This window comes from Nerophis ophidion, linkage group LG08, assembly GCF_033978795.1.
Source record: "Nerophis ophidion isolate RoL-2023_Sa linkage group LG08, RoL_Noph_v1.0, whole genome shotgun sequence".
Classification (NCBI taxonomy): Eukaryota; Metazoa; Chordata; class Actinopteri; order Syngnathiformes; family Syngnathidae; genus Nerophis; species Nerophis ophidion.
The window spans coordinates 55,784,849-55,808,643 of record NC_084618.1 but is presented as its reverse complement, the minus strand read 5'-3'; the positions used below and the strand labels follow the sequence as shown (position 1 = coordinate 55,808,643).

Here is a 23,795-nt window from a genome sequence, read left to right as displayed (position 1 = left end):
GCTTGCTATCCAACAAACTGGGAAAGTTTTTATTATATCCCATATACTTGTAAAGTCAATTATTGTTTTCACACCATTTCAATGGTGAGTCTTATTGAACACATTTAAACACAGGCATAGATTCAAGCGGGCATAAACTAGAGAGATTTAGTGTTACCTTCAGAATCAGATCATACAACATTGAGAGGGTTGTGCATGCACTACATGTGAAAGCCAGAGGTCAAGGCAATGGCGCAATGAGCTGGGAAAAGGGGAAGTAGGAGGTTAGCTCCAATGCATGCGTCTGTAGAGGAAGGATCATTAGATGGATTTGGAACATTGTGTTGAGGAGTTAGGCTTTATAGTTGGATGTTTCTCAGACCATGAACTGACCAGATCATCCTTTCTGAAAGTAGTATTTGGACCAACCCTTCCTTCTTTCTGTATCAATTAGACTTCAAACATGTATTCTACTTTCTGTTTCTGCTTTATTCTACTTTCTGTTTCTGGTCTAGCATTTTATATTACTATATAAATGAGGGGGACGTGTCTTTTTTATGAAACAAACTAAATAGCCTAATGGTATTCAGCTTATTTACATGTCATTTTGGTTTTCTCTGCAGTACTAAAAAACAACCTTGATCAAAATAGCCTTTGTTAATTATTATATGGACAAGGGATGTCACGGTATGAACATTTCTCATCACGGTTATTGTGCCCAAAATGATCACGGTATTATTATCGCAGTCATTTCAAATGTGCTCAAAATTTTTCAAAACTTTCGTATTGTGAGGCACACGTAATAACCCCTGTTCACCGTGCTGCCCTGTGTGTGTGTGTGTGTGTGTGTGTGTGTGTGTGTGTGTGTGTGTGTGTGTGTGTGTGTGTGTGTGTGTGTGTGTGTGTGTGTGTGTGTGTGTGTGTGTGTGTGTGTGTGTGTGTGTGTGTGTGTGTGTGTGTGTTAGGGGTGTAACTGTACACATAATGTTGGTTTGGTACGTACCTCAGTTTAGAGGTCACGGTTCGGTTCATTTTCGGTACAGTAAGAAAACAACAAAATATACATTTTTTGGTTATTTATTTACCAAATTTGTAAACAATGGCTTTATCCTTTTAACATTGGGAACACTATAATAATTATGCCCACGTTAATCCACATTAATCCCTTGTTATTGTTATGTTTGGCAAGTCGAAAGGACATGGTGCCAGTATGCGTTTTTTTTAACTAAAGTATTGGAAAGGATAGAAATGTAGTTTGTCTTTTTTTATCCGATTATTAATCGATTAATCGAAATAATAATCGACAAATTAATCGTAAATTGCAGCCCTAATATATATATATATATATATATATATATATACATATATACATATATATATATATATATGTATATATATATATATATATACCGCCCGGATGTAGCTGAGGTAGGCACCAGCGACCCCAAAAAGGACAATCGGTAGAAAAATGGATATATATATATATATATATATATATATATATATATATATATATATATATATTTGTTTATGAAACAGACATTTTTGGTTAACATGTTAAATGGGTTTAATAAAAATACAAGCATGTTTAACACATACAGATTCCTTTCTTTCATGAAAACAAGATTATAAGTTAATGTATTACTGGATTCTTAAGACTTGCAATGATTGGAATCAGACTGGATTCACAGTAGTAGTGGTTACTTCCAAATTTTTGAATGGACATGAAAGTGGTTGGTTTTTGGCATCTTATTTGCCCAACTTTCATATTCGTTTTTGTACACATTACAAGAAATACATGAACGGCAAACTGTGTCTTGCTAGCTTGTGTGCGCTAGCTTTCTGACTCCTATGTTGTTAGCGCAGGCAGAATGGAGCAGCACTTTTATTGTAAAGATAGGAACTGTGCGGTCAGTCTTTCGGCTTTTGACAGTAGGTCCGGTGCGAAAGTCCATTTAATTAAAAAGTGTTTCTCGCCTTCCTTACTGTCATTTTTTTTTAATTAATATTGAGTTTGCAGCTGTCAGCATCATCCTTGGGTGCCGCAAATGTTAATCAAATGACAAAAGTGACGTCATAGCGAAGATTGATTATCGCAAATTTTTAGATCTATTTTTTTAATGCCTGGCAGGCAATCGACTGACACACCCTTTGCGATCGACCGGTAGCTCGCGATCAACCAAATGGGCACCCCGATATACGGTATATCCATTCATATAATACGTCACTTAAATTTGTTTTCATGTTAAAAAAAATGTTCATGGGGAAAAAAAAAAAAGAATAAACTAATTTTGCAGTAATTTTGGAATGACGTTGCGCCACTATCGTTTACATGTAGGGGAAACCCTGCTTCTACTCGCTCACTGCCGTGAAAGCCGCTGGCTGTTCAGTTTAAAACTACTTTTCAGCCACCCAGCCAGTACACTACAGTAGCTTAGTCTACACAGGCTATGGTGCAGAGGCATTTTTAAACAGAGTTGTAATTAAATATTTGACACACTAAGCAAGCGGAAGAGAGGAGCTGTTGTTAATTTCTGTGCTAAGTCACTAACAGAAGTGAACAACATAAACATATGAGGAGCCTCCTTAAACACGCAAGTAGCGAGGGTGAGCCAAAGAGGATGCCATGTGCTTCGCCCATCAGGCGCAGAGAAGAGCAAACAACACATCAAAAGATAACGATATGGCAGTATTTTCTCAAATACTGTATATACCGCTATCTAAAATATACAGGTATTAAGTAGTACCAGAATATCACGCAGCCGTTCTTTGGAGCAATGTTCACCAACTTTAGTATTTGGCTTGTTAGCTTCCCATCGCATGCCAGCTATGATGGTCATGGTTGAGGGAAGAGTTGTTTGATGTTGTATGTGTCAGATGTATTGCAAAAGTCAGTCTTATTGCATTGTTTCAGCTCGATGATTTTTGGCCACACGCGTTTGCAAGACAAGCGAGCGTGGTGTGCAGTCGTGCTCAGGGGGTGTGGCCACGATGTCGAGAGCAGCGGGATGTAAAGCTGAAGAGAGGCAAGGCAAGCGTGTGTGTTCAGGGTTTAAAAAGAGTGCCTGTTGGCAGGTCTGTTGGTCACTCTATAGGTTGAGGTGTCACTGATGTCATATTAATACTTTTTTTTTTAATAATTTTGCGATCGAGGGTCCCAAAGCTCAACTGGTCGATCATACTGGACGGGTTGGCGACCCCTGCATAAAACTATATCAAATTGTATTTACAATCAATAAATTATGTGAAAATACCATTTAAACATCCCAAAATGCCACAACATCAATCGGCCATTTTGACAATTCCACTCCGAATATCTTCGGCAATTTCCCTAGATTCTACGTCACTGGTGTAAAACTTCTGCATTCTGACTATGTAATCAGATCAGTTATACTGGAAATACGCAAAAATTGGAAAGAGATGTTCTGTTTATCATTTACAATCCTTATGTAAGACAATAGCACATACGTATAGCGTTTTTTAATGCATTCGAAATTGTAAATAAATAGCTAACAATTGAGTCACAAATCAAAGGTCCTCTATTTCGCCCTTTATACCCTTTCTAAAAACAACTAGAAACCGGCAACAATACTCGATTTACATGTCGTGACCTGAAAATTAACCAATTATGAGCGGTATTGTTATTATTCGCGCCAACACAGATGGCCTATTTTAGCGACGCATTGATAGTAGTGAGTTAATGGTAGTTCACACTACTATTGTTGACACACTATAATAATAAATAATAAATATATTTTATTTGGCATAGCGCTTTTCAGAGTACTCAAAGACGCTTTACAGGATAAAAATTTTAAATATAAAACAGTTCAATGTAATAATATAAAATACAGGAAATATGAAAGCAGTACATTGTAAAATACATAATAATACAGGACAATTACAAGACGCGACATTACATATATATACATTATATAAGCCGGTGGCTGCTTGTGCTTCAGCTCAAACTTAGTAAAAGTAAATTCTACATTATAATTCATGCATCGTTCACCTTGTGGTAAACAAATATGGCCATGGATCAAGAGGCTGGTCGACTTTCACATTCCCCGAGATGGTGAAAAAGACACTAGTTGCTGCAACGTTTTTAACCTTTCGTGAGGATTGGGTTTGGTTCTTTACCCAAACTAGAACATATAGGTGTTCCCATCGGTCGGCATCCCAGCAAGAGTAGAAATTCCATCCATTTTTTAGTGCTTATTCCCTTTGGGGTAGCGGGGGGCGCTGGTGCCTATCTCAGCTACAATCGGGCAGAAGGCGGTGTACACCCTGGAAAAGTCGCCATCTCATCGCAGGGCCAACACAGATAGACAACATTCACACATTGGCAACACATTTAGTGTTGCCAATCAACCTATCCCCAGGTGCATGTCTTTGGAGGTGGGAGGAACCTGGAGTACCCGGAGGGAACCCACGCATTCACGGGGAGAACATGCAAACTCCACACATAAAGATCCCGAGCCCAGGATTGAACCCTGACTACTCAGGACCTTCGTATTGTGAGGCAGACGCACTAAGCCCTCTGTCACCGTGAAGCCCAAGAGTAGAAATTGTACAATAAAATAAAATTTGTTTTATTATGGGTAGTTTGCATGTTTAGCAACGAGCAATGTAGTTGACGCTATATAGTGTTTCAATAACACTGCATCCGGTTAGCTCTCAGCTGGCAAAACTTATTATTCATTGTCCTTGTGTTCGGGCTCAAAAAATATACAGTTCTGGTTTATAATTGTTCCCAAAGTAATTGCTGTTGGCTCTAACAAAGTTTACTTGATTAAATTGTTGTTGATGGGGAAGTGTTCTGTGGTTGCTACTTCTTTGTACATCAGGGATCACGTGACTGGTTTGCTCTTTAACTCTCAAAATTGCTCCGGAATCTCAGGGAGATGTATACTATTTTGATCATATCTTTTTATTTCCTACTCGGGAAATTGTAAACTCCGAAATGCTCCCAAACATTTTCCTCCAGCGACAACAGGACTGACTGTATTTATTTCTCCTTAGTGCAGGAACATTAAAGTTAAAAGTTAAAGTACCAATGATTGTCACACACACACTAGGTGTGGTGAAATGTGTCCTCTGCACTTGATCATCCCCTGGGAAGTGAGGAGAGCAGTGGGTGAGGATGGGAACGTAGATTGACCGGTAAATTGAGAGCTTTGCCTTCGGGCTCAGCTCCTTCTTCACCACAACGGTTCGATACCGTCCGCATTACTGAAAACGCCGCACCGATTCGCCTGTTGATCTCACGATACACTCTTCACTCACTCATGAACAAGACTCCAAGGTATTTAAACTACTCCCGAACCTGGAGATGGCACTCGACCCTTTTCCGGGCGAGAACCATGGACCCAAACTTGGAGGTGCTGATTCTCATCTCGTCCCCCCCCCCCCAAATTCAAGACTCTCATGGGAAAAAATGCATTCTACTATATTGCCACCACACAGTGGCATGCACTACCAACAGACCTTAAAATTCAAACTTCCCTACTAAATTTGAAAACTACCATAAAATCACGGCTCAGCTCAACCTCTACCTGATCTGAACCAAAAGTGATCCTCAACAACTCTTCAAAGCATCACACAGGTATGTGTGTAAGTGTGTATATGTGGTTATAGTGTATTTATATTTTCTCATTCTGTTTTGCACACTCTTGGAGTCAACATGTGCACAGTCATGTACATAGTGTCATGTACATAGTGTATATACGTTCCCTCCCCCATTGTTTGTATATATTGTTTTTCAAAACACCTGACATGTATACTGTGTATATGTAAATCATTTATCAAATTTTTTTACGTAATTTCATATATACATGTTACAGGTCATATATATTTTATTATTGAATGTATCAAATGTGATGAATATTTAGTGGACCACAATGGAAACACAATTGGCTTCACGGTGGAAGAGGGGTTAGTGCGTCTGCCTCACAATACGAAGTTCCTGCAGTCCTGGGTTCAAATCCAGGCTCGGGATCTTTCTGTGTGGAGTTTGCATGTTCTCCCCGTGAATGGGTGGGTTCCCTCCGGGTACTCCGGCTTCCTCCCACCTCCAAAGACATGCACCCGGGGATGGGTTAATTGGCAACACTAAATTGACCCTAGTGTGTGAATGTGAGTGTGAATGTTGTCTGTCTATCTGTGTTGGCCCTGCGATGAGGTGGCGACTTGTCCAGGGTGTACCCTGCCTTCCGCCCGATTGCAGCTGAGATAGGCGCCAGTGCCCCCCGCGACCCCAAAAGGGAATAAGCAGTAGAAAATGGATGGATGGATGGATGGAATGGAAACAAGCTTTTTGGCTTTTTGTGTCATCCATTTGCCTTTTTAAAGCATTACATGGATTAAATTTTTTTAAGATGTCAATAAACTTCTCAATCAATCAATCAATCAATCCCAGTCGGTTCACACTAGGCTGTGAACAGATACAGTGTGAGCTGAAGATTTTGGCCAGATGAAGCCATCAGGACGATATCATTTACAAAAAGCAGAGACCTAATCCTGCAGCCACCAAACCAGATCCCCTCAACGCCCTGAATGCGCCAAGAAATTCTGTTTACAGAAGTTATGAACAGAATCGGTGGCAAAGGGCAGCTTTGGCGGAGTCCAAACCTCACTGGAAACAGGTCCATCTTACTACCGGGAATGCGGACTAAGCTCTGACAGTGGTCATACAGGGAGCAGACCGCTACTGTATACTGTGTAGTGATTACGAACTCAGAAAATATTTCAAGTGAAGATCACTGAAATTAATAAGTTAAGTCGAGACTTGTTTAGTTCCCCAGCAAAACAGGAATATACCCCAGCATTAAAAAAAATCTTCATCCACACGAGGGAAGCTATGGTGTCATAACCGAGGTACATGGCGAACCCGTGAGGATGCCGAACCAATGCAGGTACACCTCTACAAACTACCCTGATGTGTTGATCTTGACAAACAGCATTGAATTGCTGCAAAAGAAAAAATTATCAGGCTGTATTATCCATCCATTTTCTACCGCTTGTCCCTTTCGGGATCACGGGGGTGCCAGAGCTGAACATTAACAGTAGGCGAGGTACACCCTGGACAAGTCGCGACCTCATCGCAGGGTCAACACAGATAGACAACATTCACACTCACATTAACACACTAGGGCCAATTTAGTGTTGCCAATCAACCTATCAGTCTGTATTATGCAACTGGAAAAGGCGGATATTCTCATTCAAGTTGCGGGTCATTGGGGTCCTTAGGACTGAAAATGATAGAATTTCGACCGCTTACTCGAGACAATTTAAACAGACTACACCAACATTTCAGCAACCAACTGCCTGAATATTTTAATTAGTTAAATGTATATAGGAAAGCCGGCAGTGTGCAATTCGTGTTTGGACAGTCGTTCTACTTGCAGAGTGTCCCATCATTAGGAGTGTTTTGTGTTTGTTCATATTCAATGCAGATCAACCATGAAAACTGGAGTATGTTTCAGTGCAGCTGCTCAGCCTGGTTGCCATGTACCAGTTAGGCCAGGCCTGTCGTGCCTGCAGTACAACACCTATTTACAGTTCCAAACGTGACCTAAATTTGGCAATACCCATCCCCCCAACTGTTACCAATAACAGTACTAAGACGCTCCAACAGCGGTGAAAAACAAGCATACGTCGAGCTCACCCCTGTCCGGATAATTACAACACTTTCCGTCCGCAGACGCCGTCCGCTGGCCGTCGAGGAAGCCAACAACTCTGAATTCCTTCTTCGGGCACACTCCTGTGGCCCTTAAACTAACAGGCCGGGGTCTCGGCGAAATCCATGTGTGTTTTTAGCGTAGTCTAATCGTTGAGCTTCCGTGACACGGGCAGTTTCTGCCATTTCATACCGACGTCGGCGGAACCTTCCGACGCTTACTCGGCTGCACAATGAGGAGCGGGGGGACGTTCAATAGCAGCTGCGCATTACCGGCAGCGGCGGTGACGAGCGGAAAGCGGAAGCGACTCGCTTTTTGCAACGTTTTGCTGCAATGCTGCATTCAAGACAATTAATCTGTTCATAGAGAACAGTAGTTCTCAACCTTTTTTCAGTGATGTACCCCCTGTGAATTTTTTTAAATTCAAGTACCCCCTAATCAGAGCAAAGCATTTTTGGTTGAAAAAAAAGAGATACAATTTAATAAATCAGAAACTTATGAATAACAGTGCAAAATATTGCTCATTTGTAGTGGTATTTCTTGAACTTTTTGGGGAAAAAAAGATATAAAAATAACTTAAAACTTGTTGAAAAATAAACAAGTGATTCAATTATGAATCAAGATTTCTACATATAGAAGTAATCATCAACTTAAAGTGACCTCTTTGGGGATTGTAATGGAGATCCATCTGGATTCATGAACTTAATTCTAAACATTTCTTCACAAAAAAAGAAATCTTTAACATCAATATTTATGGAACATGTCCACAAAAAATCTAGCTGTCAACACTGAATGTTGCATTGTTGCATTTCTTTTCACGGTTTATGAACTTACATTCATATTTTGTTGAAGTATTATTCAATAAATATATTTATAAAGGATTTTTGAATTGTTGCTATTTTTAGAATATTTTTTTAAAAATCTCACGTACGCCTTGGCATACCTTCAAGTACCCCCAGCGGTACACATACCCCCATTTGAGAACCACTGATATAGAACATACAGTACTTGTAGTCCAGTGGTTCTCAACCCTTTTTCAGTGATGTACCCCCTGTGAAAAAAAATTTCATTCAAGTACCCCCTAATCAGAGCAAAACATTTTTGGTTGCAAAAAAGAGATAAAGCAGTAAAATACAGCACTATGTCATCAGTTTCCGATTTATTAAATTATATAACAGTGCAAAATACTGCTCATTTGTAGTGGTCTTCTTAAACTATTTTGAAAAAAATATATAAGAATAACTAAAAAAGTGTCGAAAAATAAACAAGTGATTCAATTATAAATAAATATTTCTACACATAGAAGTAATCATCAACTTAAAGTGCCCTCTTTGGGGATTGTAATTGAGATCCATTTGGATTCATCAACTTCATTTTAAACATTTCTTCACAAAAAAGAAATCTTTAACATCAATATTTATGAAAAAATCTAGCTGTCAACACTGAATATTGCATTGTTGCAGTTCCTTTCACAGTTTATAAACTTACATTCATATTTTGTTGAAGTATTATTCAATACATATATTTATTAAGGATTTCTGCTTTGTTGCTATTTTTAGAATATTTTAAAAAAGATCTCACGTACCCTTTGGCATACCTTCAAGTACTACCAGGGGTACGCGTACCCCCATTTGAGAACCACTGTTGTAGTCGACTGAGAAACATGAGCTTCAAGAGATAGTCACCTGAAACGGTTTTCACTTCCCAGGTGGGCTTGAAGTTCATCGAGAGAATGCAAAGTGTGCAAAGAGGTAATCAGAGCAAAGGGAGGCTATTTTGAAGAAACTAGAATATAAAACATGTTTTCAGTTATTTCACCATTTTTTGTTGAGTATACAACTCCACCTGTGTTCATTCATAGTTTTGCCTTCAGTTACAACATACAATGTAAAGTCATTAAAATAAAGAAAACCCATTGAATGAGAATGTGTGTCCAAACTTTTGGCCTGTACTGTACATGCATATATACAGTATAAATAAACTCATACATGCATACAGTACATACAGTATATATAAACTTACACATGCATATATACAGTATATATATTTATATATACTGTACATATACATGCATATATACAGTATATATACACATTCATATGTATGCATATATACAGTATATATACAGTATACAGTATATATACAAATATATATACACATACAGTATATAGAGATATACACATATGTATGTGTGTCTGTGTATATATACACATATATACATATATATACACATATATACACATATGCATACACATATATATACACATATATACACACACATATATACACGTTATACATATATATATATATATATATACACATATGTATACACACACATATATACACATTGTACATATATATACACATATGTATACACACATATATATACATATATACACACATGTATATACACATATATATATACATATTGTATATACACCACACACACACTATATATATATGTATATATATATATATATATATATATATACATATATATATGTGTGTGTGTATATATACACATATATACATATATGTATACACATATATATACACACATATATACACATTATACATATATACATATATATATATATATATATATATATACACATGTACACACACAAATTTAGACATACATATACATGTATATACACCACACACACACACACACACACAAATATATATATATATATAAATATATATATATATACGTATACATATATATATAGATACACTTTATATATATATATATATATATATAGATACACTTTATATATATATATATATATATATATATATATATATATAGATATATATATCTATATATATATCTATATATATATATAGATATATATATCTATATATATATAGATATATATATATATATATATATATATATATATATATATATATATATATATCTTGGACAGGCTAATCAGCACACTGCTGCCTCCATTGGATTGCTCCTGTACTTACCCCATCTGCCATTAGCTTCTTCAACAAATCCAATTATGTGCTTATGTCTCCAGTCTAAAAATAGTAGAAAATGACGGAAAACAGAAAATCAACACGTCATTGCTTGTGAGTGCCGGCGGAAATTATATCGTTGGTCTCTGCAGAGACAATTGATCTGTCATGAGGAAACAATGATGAAAGTGATGCTGGGTTATAAGCTGCCATGACAGACGGAGCTCCAGCAACGAGGGAGTGGTGGGTGAGATGGCAGCGGGGGACACGTAAGAGGAAGGATTAGTTTTACAAGACGGATGTCGGAAGGAAATTAAAGAAAATTTCCTCACTTAACGGATGAAATAAGGTAAGCTATTATTCATAGATAAAAATATTTATAATGGGCGGTAAAAAAAAATGTTATCAAACCACTAGCGGTAGAAAATGGATGGATTGACCACTACTATTGCAGTACAAATCAGAGATGCTACCATTTATTTGTTTATATACTGTTACTGCTTTATGTGATCAACAAAAAATAGCCGGAAGGCAAAAGTGCTTTCTAAAACTTTTAACTTAAAGGAAAACACTTACGGTATATTCAACTTTATCAAATTTTCAGACAGTCAATCCATAGAGAACGACAACTATATTAACATAACATATATACTTTTTTATATGTTGCTCCCTAAAGTCACTAACTTTTGATGTTCAGTAAAAGGGATAGTAAATGTTGCCGTAATATGACAGTCTATTCTGTGTTCCATAAGGATGGGGACTTTTGTGACCCTGGCAGAGGTGCTAGAGTCCCGAGGTTCACCACTAGATGAGGATGAGATCTGGACTCTGCTGCTTGTCACTTCTGAGGCCTTACAGGATATTTCCAAGAAAGGTATTATCTTCTCACTAACTCCTGATAACTTGCTGTTCCATGTTGTCTTTGTTAGTGCATGTTCTGCTCTGTGGTAGGTTCTGGCACCATATGCAGTATTCTAAGCCCAGGCTCGGTGCTACTGTCCTCTAATGGGAGCCTTGCCTTTAAGAGCTGTGGACGATATGATGATGTGGCCTCCTTTGTGGCTCCTGAAGTCCTTCAGGGGCATACCTCCTCAACAAGGAACACAGCTGAAAAGGTTGTATAGTCATTTAAGTCAGTTTGAGCGTAATTTCCAGTCCAAGCCCAGGGTAGCTAGAGTAGCACAGACCAAAGGTGGGATAGGAATTTTCTTGCTTTCAAATTTGGGGAAATAAGGTGTTTTTCTCTTCAGTAATGCTTTCCTCTCCTTCTGTTCCCCCAGATACTCGTATACTCACTTGGCATGACTTTTTATTGGTGCGTGGATTATCATCTACCTCAAAACCAGGTACTTTGCCTTTTCTCGTAAAAAGTTAAGGTTAAAGTCTCGACGACTGTCACACACACACTGGGTGTGGTGAAATGTGTCGTCTGCATTTGACCCATCCCCATGTTCACCCCCTGGGAAGTGAGGGGAGCAGTGAGCAGCAGCGTGCGCCGCGCTTGGGAATCATTTGGTGATTTAACCCCCAATTCCAACCCTTGATGCTGAGTGCCAAGCAGGGAGGCGATGGGTCCCATTTTTGTAGTCTTTGGTATGACTCGGCCGGGGTTTGAACTGACGACCTTCCAGTCTCAGGATGGACACTCTAACCACTAACCTGGTGGGCCACATTTTCAGACAGCTACAGTGAGGACCAGGGTGACCAGACCATAATAGAAAATGAGCTAAGGGCTACAAATGGCCCTGGAATCTCTCTATGTAAACCAATTCTCCGTACAACAGGAAAGCTTTCATGTTTTTTAGAATTTGCTGCAAAAATGTTCAAGTGTCTCCCAAGTTTTAAACTGAAGCTTAACCCTCAGAGGCTTGGGGTCATTCTGCCGGATTTGGTTCATAGACTTAGATTGGTCAGTTCTAGCGTATAGGCTGGTGACATAAATAAAAAGTTGGGGGCAGGTTTTGGGACTAGCATCTAGACTAGATCTGACCAATGTAAGTCTATTAGGATGAACTGATAAGACCTGCTTTGATGAGAGGTGAAACGTCTTCCAAGACAAACTGAGCAGTCCTGTTGCGATTGAGAATACATTGGCCCGAATGAATAAGAACATCCGTAGACATGGTATTCAAACGTAATGAGGTAAATATTCCTTTTTCCCACAGCCGGTCCATCTCAGTGCGGAGTTAGAGGGTTTACTCCTGAGCATGTGTGAGCACACAGTGGTCAGACGGATGGACCTGCTGACGGTGCTAGAGACCTGCGCACACCACCACAAGACCTTCATGCTGCCTCCAGCTGAGCGGCTTGTCAGACAGCTGGTAGAAGACATCTACAGAAACTCGGTTAGTGGGCATGGAGCTTTGATTTTTACCGACGTTCAATTAAGAAATTCCTTCCGACAGGTTGATGCTAATGTTACGACAGACAATGGATCCTTGCTGACTGATCGCAGTCAGATGGTTAGAGACAAGCTACACAGTAAGAAAATAAATGTTAATTAGGAACACTAAAAAAATATGTGACAAAGATAACTTTCCCAATTATCAAACCTGAAATGTATTTCAGGGCAGTCTTTTTCTAACTCCACATGGGTGATGAAAAACAAGGTCTCCAGAACTTTTTCAGGAGCATCTTATCCACCTGAGCCTACAAGGTATAATCTCATTTCTGATTCTTCCAACACAATCATTATGTTTTTAGTGGATTTTATGAGTGACAGATTTAATTTCACACCAGTGAAAGAATGATGAACTCAATCCCCCCAATGATTACCTCGGGGCGTCGGCACACGGAGAGTATCGGGAGCTGGCAGCAGTTGAATAGGACTGCCTGTAGTCCATACATGGATGGTGGTCGACATTCTAACTCCAAATTTCTCTCACAGTTTGAATCCTCCATGAGTTTGAGCGAAAGAAAAAATAAGGTAAGGAAACTTGACGGATGAGTAGAAGGACAATATATTTATGTACACTATACTGTATATATTCTGTCCTAGGAGATGGGTCCAGAGTTCCTAAGAATGTCAGATGAGCCGGTAGTTGTTTTGGAGCTCCCGGGATCCATTGTGGTGAGTGCTCGATGGAATTAATCATTGTCAAAAGACTCCTAGGGGTCACCTTTTGATCGATCAATCAATCGGAAAAACTAAGCCTAAGCATCCACTTGCAGGGGTTCATAGTTCACTATTTACATACCTGTAGTCGCATTGATGCCTTTATTGTATTTTGTGACAAACAGTTCAGGTCACTTCCATGTTGTTGTCCATTGTGTGTTGTAGTCAAAAAAAGGTAAATCTCCCATCACGCAAAGAGAGCTGACTGTTGTGATGCCCAATGGTCAAAACATAGTCATCAAATGTGACGTGAAATCCAGAGGAGGGGATGTGTTTGACATGATTGCTGCTCACGCCAACCTGGTGGAACACTTCTACTTCGGACTCGCTTACATCGATGGTAATTATGCAGTTAGATAGGAAGCTAAAACAATCCGTTGACTGTAGGTATCGACATGAATCTTTTCTTCTCTGGTCAGATAACGAGTTTTTCTTTGTGGACAACGACTGCAAGATCTCCAAAGTTGCTCCAGATAGCTGGAAGAAAGTGCCTACAACCACATTTGTCCTTTTCTTCAGGGTCAAATTCTTTGTAAATGACATTTCTATTATTTTGTAAGTATTTCACTCCTTTGTCACCACAAAACCTTAAGCATTCATTACAAATGACCACATAAAAGATCAAGATTATCTTTCCACTAGGCACAAACAGACCCACCACCAGTACTACCTCCAACTCAGAAAAGACCTATTGGAGGACAGATTGTCCTGCCACGAGGAGACTGCTCTATACCTCGGAGCATTGGCCTTGCAGACAGAGTATGGGGACTGCATGCCTGAGGTTTGAAGAAACTCAATCCTAAACGTGAAGTTCTGAAAATGAAAGATTGGTGTAACAGTATTATTTCTAGGTGTATGGTAGAAACTACTGTCGCCCTGATCAATATGTCCCCAAAAGTGTGATGGAAAAACGTGCCTTGCCTTATATCCTTGGAGAGCTGCAACGACTTCATGCCAACAACGGCCAAATGCTCACAGATGAATCAGAACTTGAGTTCCTCAAGGTAAAATATTTCAAATACTTTGCCACACAGATTGATTTCAGTCAACCACAGACTTATGTAGTCTTTTATTCATGCAGGTTTGTCTGCAGTTGCCTGAATATGGTGTCTTGTTTCACCGTGTGACACGCGAAAAAAGCCGGTAGAAGGAGAAATTATACTTGGAGTTTGTGCCAAAGGAGTTGTTGTCTATGAAGTGAAAAATGGCTGCCGTTGTACAAGTCAGACTTTCTACTGGAGGGAGACCGCCACTATTTCCTCCAATGTGAGTGGAGTGATTGACTTAAACCTAGATTTAAACCTGTTTTTGTCCCATAAAACAACGTCCTTTGAAATTCGTCCAGAGACGGAAATTTGTCATAGAGTGTCGGGCTAGTAAGAAGAAGAACACCTTCATCACAGAGACGTCAAAGGTAGCCAAATACCTGTGTAACCTCTGTTCATCTCAGCACAAGTTCAACAATGAAATGAATTCTCGTCAGCTCAGTCACAGCATGGCCTCAGGTACGGTATTGCGCTTTCAATTAGAGGATTTCATGGTTTCCCGAAGCCTTCAGTTTCCCCTTTTCATGTAAAAATCTACAGTTTTAGTTTGCGTATGTTTCTAGATGAGAACATCCCCCATTACGCAACAACTTGTCGGACACAAAGCAGTCGGATTAAGTCCATCATAGGTTCTGAGACACCACAAGACGACAGTGGCCTGACCACTCCTCAAAATGAGTCCCTGACAAGGCTTTGTGAGGACGTCGCTGCAAGGATCGAAGCCCGCTTTAAGCAGCAGCGCCAGAGCCTTTATGAACAAAAGTATGTTGCTATCGCTTCTTATTCCAATCCCCAAAGAAAAACATTTCTAACTTCTCGTCCAGTTAATGTCAGGTAACCATGGACTTTATAATGACTGGAATTGTAATTTAAACGTCTCACTTTCAGCACCTGCTCCAGTAGTCAGCGCAGCAGCACTGGCATGCGTTCCCCGGCCTGTTCTCAGAGAAGTGGATCCGAAGCTCCCTTTAACTGCCCAGCATCCAGAGGTACACAACCAACCATTTGACTCTCCTTCCCTTCAGATATAGTCATAGTCACAGTCATAGTTTAGCTTATGACAATAAGGTACGCAATATGACCGGCCATTCGGGGTCGTTTGTGGTGGTGGATTTTCATTCCGTGCAGCGGCTGTTTCGTTTATCAATGGTCGGGTCGTATGTCTTTGGCTTTGAGGATGCGTCGTGTGCATTTCGTTGTGTCTTTTCCATGATTAGAGTGAGTGCATAACATTCTAAATGGATGACTAAATATTTGTGTGAGTGTGTTTGATTTAATATGAACAATTTCATTGGTCCACCTTGACTTGTTTGGCAATTTCATTGGTCGGATCAAATTTGATTGCACACAAAGGTTGTGAACCCGAAAAAATTCATAAACTAGTCACAGTATTATAAAAAGAGAAAGATTCAAAGCATGAGAAAAAAGTAGCACCTTAATGTCCAGAAATCATGATAGCACGAATCACAGTGAACAATACTGATGTTCACTTCCTCTGTTTAAAGGGGAACTGCACTTTTTTAGGAATGTGGTTTATCGTTCACAGTCATTATAAAAGACATGACAACGGATGGATTTTTTTTTTAAAGCATTCTACATATTAAATAAATGTGATCAAAAGTCCACTTACAACGGAGCCCATTAGAGCCGCACTATTCTGCCTATAAAGAAAGCCCCTAAAAACACCTTCATTAGGGTTTTATATACATGATGTAAGTATATATTTGATGTAGTAACAGGCACATTTAAATATTTAGATTATTTTAAGCATGCAAAGTGCATACATTTCAAAAACACATCATGATATTCGCTTTTTTTAACAACATCGCTGATTATTGCTCTCTGCAGAGCTTATGAGAGACAACAAACATAATAAACATCACTTATTGTACAATGTCTGCTGTCATTAGGATGCCGACTGATGGGATGTTCACATATGACTCATAATCCTAGAGAAAGAAAAGGGAAGTGGAGCCAATCGTCTTTTTGTGTCGTACTCGCCATTTACGAGTCTAATTTGCATCTTGGTTTACTTTACTAAAGAAAAGTGTGAGATACTTCTCTTGTTGCCCTATTTGTATTTGAGTTCATTAAATGGATTATATTATTATTTGGTGCAGCCGGGCCGGAGCAGGGGGGGATAGAAAGAGAAAAAAAGGAAGACAGAGGGGGAAATTGCGGGGACAAGAAGGGGATAAGACAGAGAGACAACAACAACAGCAAACACAACAACAACAACAGAACAACATAAAAAATGGGATAAGTACATATATGATAGTAAAAGCGATAGCAAAGAAGCAGTCAGTGAAATAAATATTAATAAAACAGAAAAGACAATGAGCATTGTTACACTACAATTGGAGCAATACAAATACCAAAAGAAATAGCACTATTGATAATTAATAATAAAGATAATTACCTCTATTATCAACAATACACTTGTTTCAAATGCAACAATACATACCGTATTTCCTTGAATTGTCGCCGGTGCGCTAATTAATTTAAAACTTCTTCTCACTCCTGCACTTACCAAAGGCATGCGGTAAAAGTAAGCATGTGCTAATTATTTTAAAACCTCTTCTCACTGCGGCACTTAGCAAAGGTATGCAGTAAAAATTTTAATGGGATGTAAGCTTGGACCTTAAATCCTACTAAATAGCTCTTAATCTTCTTCCCTTTATGCAATTTCAAATTACCGGTATTGAAATCAACCTCCTCCATTTTGAAAATGATGACAGGGGAAGTGTCACTCGTGACGTCACGAGTTAGACCAGGCGGTAATACTAAGCATGCGCTAATTATTTTGGGAAGCGAGTTTGACCCGGCAGTAATTCAAGGCAGGCGCATACTATATGCCCTGCGGCAATTCAAGGAAATACGGTATATGTAATTATAACTTCAAATACAAAAGAAAGCAGAAAAATGGAGGGAAAGAAGGAGAAGCGAACTGTATTAACCTTGTAGATTGTTATAGTAACAATAGGTTAAGCTTTGTCAGTGTGCCATGTGTTACTGAGTTTTCCCTTGGCCTACAATGTTAATATATCTTCGATGAAACGTGATTATAAGCATGTACGCATGTGTACTTGTATATGTACAGTATGTGTACATGTATGTTTGTACAGTGAATGTGCGTGTGGATGCATGAACTTTGAGTGTGTAGGAATGTACTGTATTTGTGTGTGTATATGTATGAATAATTGTGTGTATGTGAGTATAAAGGTGTATTTGTATGTACAATATATTTGACATCAAGTATGTGCAAGATTTTAACATTTTAACCAATAAAACTTGGCTTCCAGTGAGTCTAGATTAGTTTGTACTGGATTAGCGTGCATTTATTTGTATGTCTATCTCACAGAAACGCTACCTAAACAGGGGTCATCATCAGAAAGAGAAGTTATATGCATCTCTCTGAAGAAAGACCCAAAGCTTGGGCTGGGTAAGATTTTACAATACACTTAATAACGGCAAATAGTTAAATACGACATACTTCAGTTTACAAAAGAAGTACAGTTAATGATGATGGAGTAAAAGTTATTGCATGTTTTTTTTAAACTAAAACTGTGGTTTGTATCCATGAAGGTATAGTGATAGTGGGAGAGGACACAGTGGGGCGTTACGACCTGGGCATTTTCATTGCATCTGTGTTACCCGGGGGACCCGCTGATAAGGACGGACATATACGGCCAGGTATTTCTGAAAAGGTTTTTTTCTCATCATCCTAAAATTTGAATTAAATTGCTTCCAACACATCTTGTTCTTATGATTTTGTTTGGTCATAAAACAAAACAGCTATTGCTAGCTTAACGTAGAAAATAACATTTTGGTGACCTTTGCCCCTAGGTGGTCGCCTGATCTCTCTGAACCACATCAGCTTGGAGGGCGCCACCTTCAGCGAGGCAGCGGAGGTCATGCAGAGCAGCCCGGAGGAAGTGCAGCTCATTATCTCGCAGCCAAAAGGTGCTCTGTGTGTGTCTGTGTGTCCATGTTTGTGTGGTGGTTGCAGCCCTGTTGACGAATTTGCATACGGGTGGTCCTCCGGTGATAAACTAGTTCAGTTTCAACAATTGAATACAAGTCGAGTTTCAGTTTAACTCCGAGAACCTTTATCTAAATTACACCTAAATTAACACCAAAGTCACTGGTTTCGGGACATATACATTACAATAATGAAAAGACAAATATAAGAAACAAAACCAAAATAAAAAAGTGAAGAATTCCTTACTCTTTTCCATATAGTTGACATTTGTTCTTGATGAGGAAGGAAGTGTCAATAATGAGACCACTATATTGCTGAGTTATCACTGTCCCTTTCATCCTAGAACAGTGGTTCTCAAATGGGGGTACGTGTACCCCTGGGGGTACTTGAAGGTATGCCAAGGGGTACGTGAGATTTTTTTTAAATATTCTAAAAATTGCAACAATTCGAAAATCCTTTATAAATATATTTATTGAATAATACTTCAACAAAATATGAATGTAAGTTCATAAACTGTGAAAAGAAATGCAATAATGCAATATTCAGTGTTGACAGCTAGATTTTTTGTGGACATGTTCCATAAATATTGATGTTAAAGATTTCTTTTTTTGTGAAGAAATGTTTAGAATGAAGTTCATGAATCCAGATGGATCTCTATTACAATCCCCACAGAGGGCACTTTAAGTGGATGATTACTTCTATGTGTAGGAATCTTTATTTATAATTGAATCACTTGTTTATTTTTCAACAAGTTTTTTTTGTTATTTTTATATCTTTTTTTGCAAATAGTTCAAGAAAGACCACTACAAATGAGCAATATTTTGCACTGTTATACAATTTAATAAATCAGAAACTGATGACACAGTGCTGTATTTTTCTTCTTTATCTCTTTTTTTCAACCAAAAATGCTTTGCTCTGATTAGGGGGTACTTGAATCAAAAAAAAATGTCCACAGGGGGTAAATCACTGAAAAAAGGTTGAGAACCACTGTCCTAGAAGATTCTTTCACATTTTCAAAGACATCGTCTCTATTCTTAATGACATGTTTCTGCATCAATTCTTCTACATTATACAATACTTAAAGTTTAATGTTTTACTTTTTTCTATTAGTTAATTGCTTTCATGTACTTTCCTTTAGTTTGGTGCACTGAGCCCAAAAGAGATGTTGTCCATCCTCAGTGTAACCAGCGCTATTGTGTATAACTCCGCCTACATATTTTTCCACCGCATGCACAGAAATAATTATCGTTTTCTTTTTGTATACAGTAGGAAGGAGATTCATATGGCCCCATTCATCACAGTTTACCTGACACATGAAACTTGCACTACACTCTTTAGCCGCCAGATGCGAGTTAAGTGTTGATTATCTTAAAATACATTTTGGGGCAATTCCAACTTTGACAACAGCATTAGTCGCTATGTAAAGTGATTATTACCATCATTTTCAGCAGACTGCTTTGCAAAATGATTGAACTCTTCCGCCCAGGAATAGGGCCATATGAATCCCTTCCCTAACGTGGTATTTATCATTTATGGGAGTGCGCTCGTACCTCCGGATGCAACGATTAATCAATTATATCGATTCATTTGATGACAAAAAAGCTTTGATTCATATTATGTTGCTTTATTAATCGTTTAACGAGTGTCACTAATAAAAATAGATCAAATCTGGGCAGCATGGAGAGCCCGGAACTTTAAATACGCGGACAAAGTTTCCGTACAGCTGCTGGGATGGGGTGCATTTTATTGTTTTTATTAATGCAGACTTTTTTAAAGTTCAATTTCAATGTTGACGCGCATTTATTTAAAAAAAAAAAAAGACAATGACGGTTATGGCAGGGCGAAACATTTTTTATTTTAACAATGATCCCTAAAACACATATTGAATATATTAAGTCTATTTCATCCGATTACTCAATTACTTAAACAAACTAATCGTTAGATTATTTGATTATTAAAATAATAATACTCGTAATACTGAACTATTTAGTATCGACTCGATACATACGCAGCAAACACCTCAAATCCACGTGAAAACTGACTTTCCGACTGATGTTTGGCACGTTTACTTTCAGTACCCCAAACTCCAAACACTGCACGGCCTTCTGCATTGAGGAATTACGAGTCACAAAGCACACTGATGGCATTCGGACAGTCGGGGGAGGACAGCCTGGATGAGATCGTCTCAGTCATGATGGAGCCAAAGACCAGCAAAAGGCTACACATCCCCCAAGAAGTCCGTGTTCTTAACGCGCAGGTATGACCAACCTTGCAAGTGTTTTTTTTTTTTTTATATAATCGAGTACTTTTAAAAATGGTAAGGCAAGGTATGTGGCTGTGTGGTTGTAAAGCACAGAATGATGAGCTCTCTTGTTGCATGGATGGATGAAATACTTTGGTCATTAATTCAAGGATGGATGCATGCTTTCTTCCTCTATGAACTGCGAGAGGCCAGAGGAGATCACTGTGAAGCTCAAGAAGCTATCAGGAAGTCTGGGAATCAGCATCACTGTGAGTATGTTACTAGTTTGTGGCTTGATGTCAAACATAGTAGTACTGTACATCAATATTCTGTGCATGTCAAGTTTACTCTGCTTTCTCAATCAAAAGCTTTGGCAATCTAGTGTAACTTCTGTTTAAAGCAATTAAATAGGCTAGAACAGGGGTCCCCAAACTACAGCCCAAGGGCCGTATTCGGCCCGTCAGCGTCCAAAATTCGGCCCGTGGAAAGTTCCAAGTAAAAATAAAGAACATTTTTTTCTTTTATAACTATTATTTTTGTAAATCTGTCCTGTTTAATCCATTTTCTACCGCTTGTTACTCTCGGAGTCTCCTAGCCACTCAGGCAAATCATATTGTCTAAAAATGAATTTTTACATGATAACATGACATCGCGTTTGCACCACAACGTCGGGGGAGCGCGTATGAAGTGCGTGCTCTTTCGGTCAATTAGTGGACGAGGAACATATATATATATATATATATATATATATATATATATATATATATATATATATATATATATTAGGGCTGTGAATCTTTGGGTGTCCCACGATGCGATTCAATATCGATTCTTGGGGTCACAATTCGATAATATATCGATTTTTTTCGATTCGATTCGATTCTCGATTCAAAAACGATATTTTTCCGATTCAAAACGATTCTGTATTCATTCAATACAAACAATTTCAGCAGGATCTACCCCAGTCTGCTGACATGCTAGATGAGTAGTAGATTTAAAAAAAAAAACTTTTATAATTGTAAAGGACAATGTTTTATCAACTGATTGCAATAATGTAAATTTGTTTTAACTATTAAACGAACCAAAAATATGGCTTGCTTTATCTTTGTGAAAACATTGGACACAGTGTGTTGTCAAGCTTATGGGATGCGATGCAAGTGTAAGCCTCTGTGACACTATTGTTCTTTTTTTTATTTTTAGAAATGTTTAATGATAATTTCAATGAGGGATTTTTATTCACTGCTATGCTGAAATTATAACTAATATTGATACTGTTGTTGATAATATTCATTTTTGTTTCACTACTTTTGGCTTGTTCTGTGTCGTGTTTGTGTCTTTATTGCAGTTCTAAGTGTTGCTGGGTCAGGTTTGGTTTTGGAATTGGATTGCATTGTGATGGTATTGCTGTGTATTGTTTTGTTGGATTGATAAAAAAAAAAAAAAAAACTTTTTTTTTTTAAATCGATTTTTTAAAAATGAGAATCGATTCTGAATCGCAAAACGTATTCGTAATCGAATCGATTTTTTCCAACACCCCTAATATATATATAAATATATATATATATATATATATATATATATATATATAAATGTATATATATATATATATATATATATATATATATATATATATAGGCACATCTGTTTTTTTTGGGGGGGGGGGGGGTTTCAATCATAAATTTCTGGCGACCTAGCTGCCATTTTATTTTTCCCATAAAATCTATTTTTGTTGTTTCTACAATTTATTGATGTAAGTGAAACAATACCACAGTTCTTTTTACAATAAAATTCTGGTGACTGAGCTGCCTGTAAAAGCTTTTGTCATTTTTTACAGTATAAAATTTGCCTTGAATTCATGAGTCCAGTAGATATTTGTTGCTGTTTTGAATTTTTTTTAAATATACAATTTGGAATGTATGATAATATGTTATTTTTCCAGTATTCGATAATATCAAAGTTGAAAAGATATGCAGTTACAAACGGTATTTCTTTTCTGTCAACATGGAAATAACTCATACATTTACTCTAGTAAGTAAAGATAAGGTATTTTATTGATGCATATTATTTCCAGGCTTTTGTGTCCTGTATAAAATGACATGGCGAGCCTTGAGTTTGACACCTGTGCTTTTAGTCTATGAGGAAATGAGTGTGGTGTCACAAAGTCTACCGGACTCAATCTCATTAACATTTGTGCTCTGACAGGATTAGAGAGAGGGAAGGTTGTTCTAGTCGCACCTGCAAAGCTGTGTTGTACCCAACTATGAATACTACAGCAAAGTATTTTAATTTGTGTAACATTAATGCCTAGAATAAAACACAATGTCATTCAGGGTGGTGGTAACGCTGGCCTTCCTAATGGGGGAATGTACATCAAGAACCTCATTCCAGGAGGGTCTGCTGAGAAGGACGGACGCATACATGCAGGTACGGTTGAGATTATGAATAACTCCTAATACTGAATTTTACATTTACTTATTCTGTTGTGTTTTATACTTCAGAGTTATTTGGTCAATGCATGAGACTAAAAACTAATTTGGCCACTCATAATATTCCACGCTGCTGCTCACTGCTCTTCTCCCCTCCCAGGGGGTGAACAAGAGGATGGGTCAAATGCAGAGGACACATTTCACCACAACCAGTGTGTGCGTGACAATTGTTGGAACTTTAACTTTATTCTGGGCTTGTGCAAGTGCACATTTATTGCTCCTTACAAAAGTCACATTTCACCGTATGTGACGCTAGCCCCAAAGAAGTCACAATATATTTAAAAGTGTATTTTAAAATT

At 38.1% G+C, this 23,795-nt stretch overlaps 2 protein-coding genes across 5 annotated transcripts in view; one reads left to right on the top strand and one right to left on the bottom strand.

The window, feature by feature from the left end:
* Positions 1 to 7,933, bottom strand: part of mapk8b (mitogen-activated protein kinase 8b) — a 41,268-nt gene extending 33,335 nt beyond the window's left edge. The window contains exon 1 of one of the 4 annotated variants that reach the window (XM_061909016.1): positions 7,643 to 7,933. The gene's annotated coding sequence lies outside the window, so the exon portion shown is untranslated. The remainder of the gene's footprint in view (positions 1 to 7,642) is intronic. The other 3 variants (XM_061909015.1, XM_061909018.1, XM_061909017.1) reach the window with 3 other exon arrangements.
* Positions 7,934 to 10,709: 2,776 nt separating this feature from the next.
* Positions 10,710 to 23,795, top strand: part of frmpd2 (FERM and PDZ domain containing 2) — a 31,283-nt gene continuing 18,197 nt past the window's right edge. Inside the window, 24 exon segments of the mRNA XM_061909014.1 lie at positions 10,710 to 10,974; positions 11,378 to 11,499; positions 11,577 to 11,740; positions 11,906 to 11,971; positions 12,791 to 12,970; positions 13,031 to 13,106; positions 13,194 to 13,281; positions 13,365 to 13,551; positions 13,624 to 13,695; positions 13,906 to 14,080; positions 14,160 to 14,295; positions 14,383 to 14,521; positions 14,592 to 14,744; positions 14,822 to 14,870; positions 14,873 to 15,006; positions 15,086 to 15,245; positions 15,350 to 15,548; positions 15,675 to 15,775; positions 18,148 to 18,228; positions 18,372 to 18,479; positions 18,633 to 18,749; positions 20,844 to 21,025; positions 21,181 to 21,279; positions 23,341 to 23,434. Of these exon segments, the coding sequence (XP_061764998.1) occupies positions 11,379 to 11,499; positions 11,577 to 11,740; positions 11,906 to 11,971; positions 12,791 to 12,970; positions 13,031 to 13,106; positions 13,194 to 13,281; positions 13,365 to 13,551; positions 13,624 to 13,695; positions 13,906 to 14,080; positions 14,160 to 14,295; positions 14,383 to 14,521; positions 14,592 to 14,744; positions 14,822 to 14,870; positions 14,873 to 15,006; positions 15,086 to 15,245; positions 15,350 to 15,548; positions 15,675 to 15,775; positions 18,148 to 18,228; positions 18,372 to 18,479; positions 18,633 to 18,749; positions 20,844 to 21,025; positions 21,181 to 21,279; positions 23,341 to 23,434 (2,881 nt within the window). The 5' untranslated portion in view covers positions 10,710 to 10,974; position 11,378.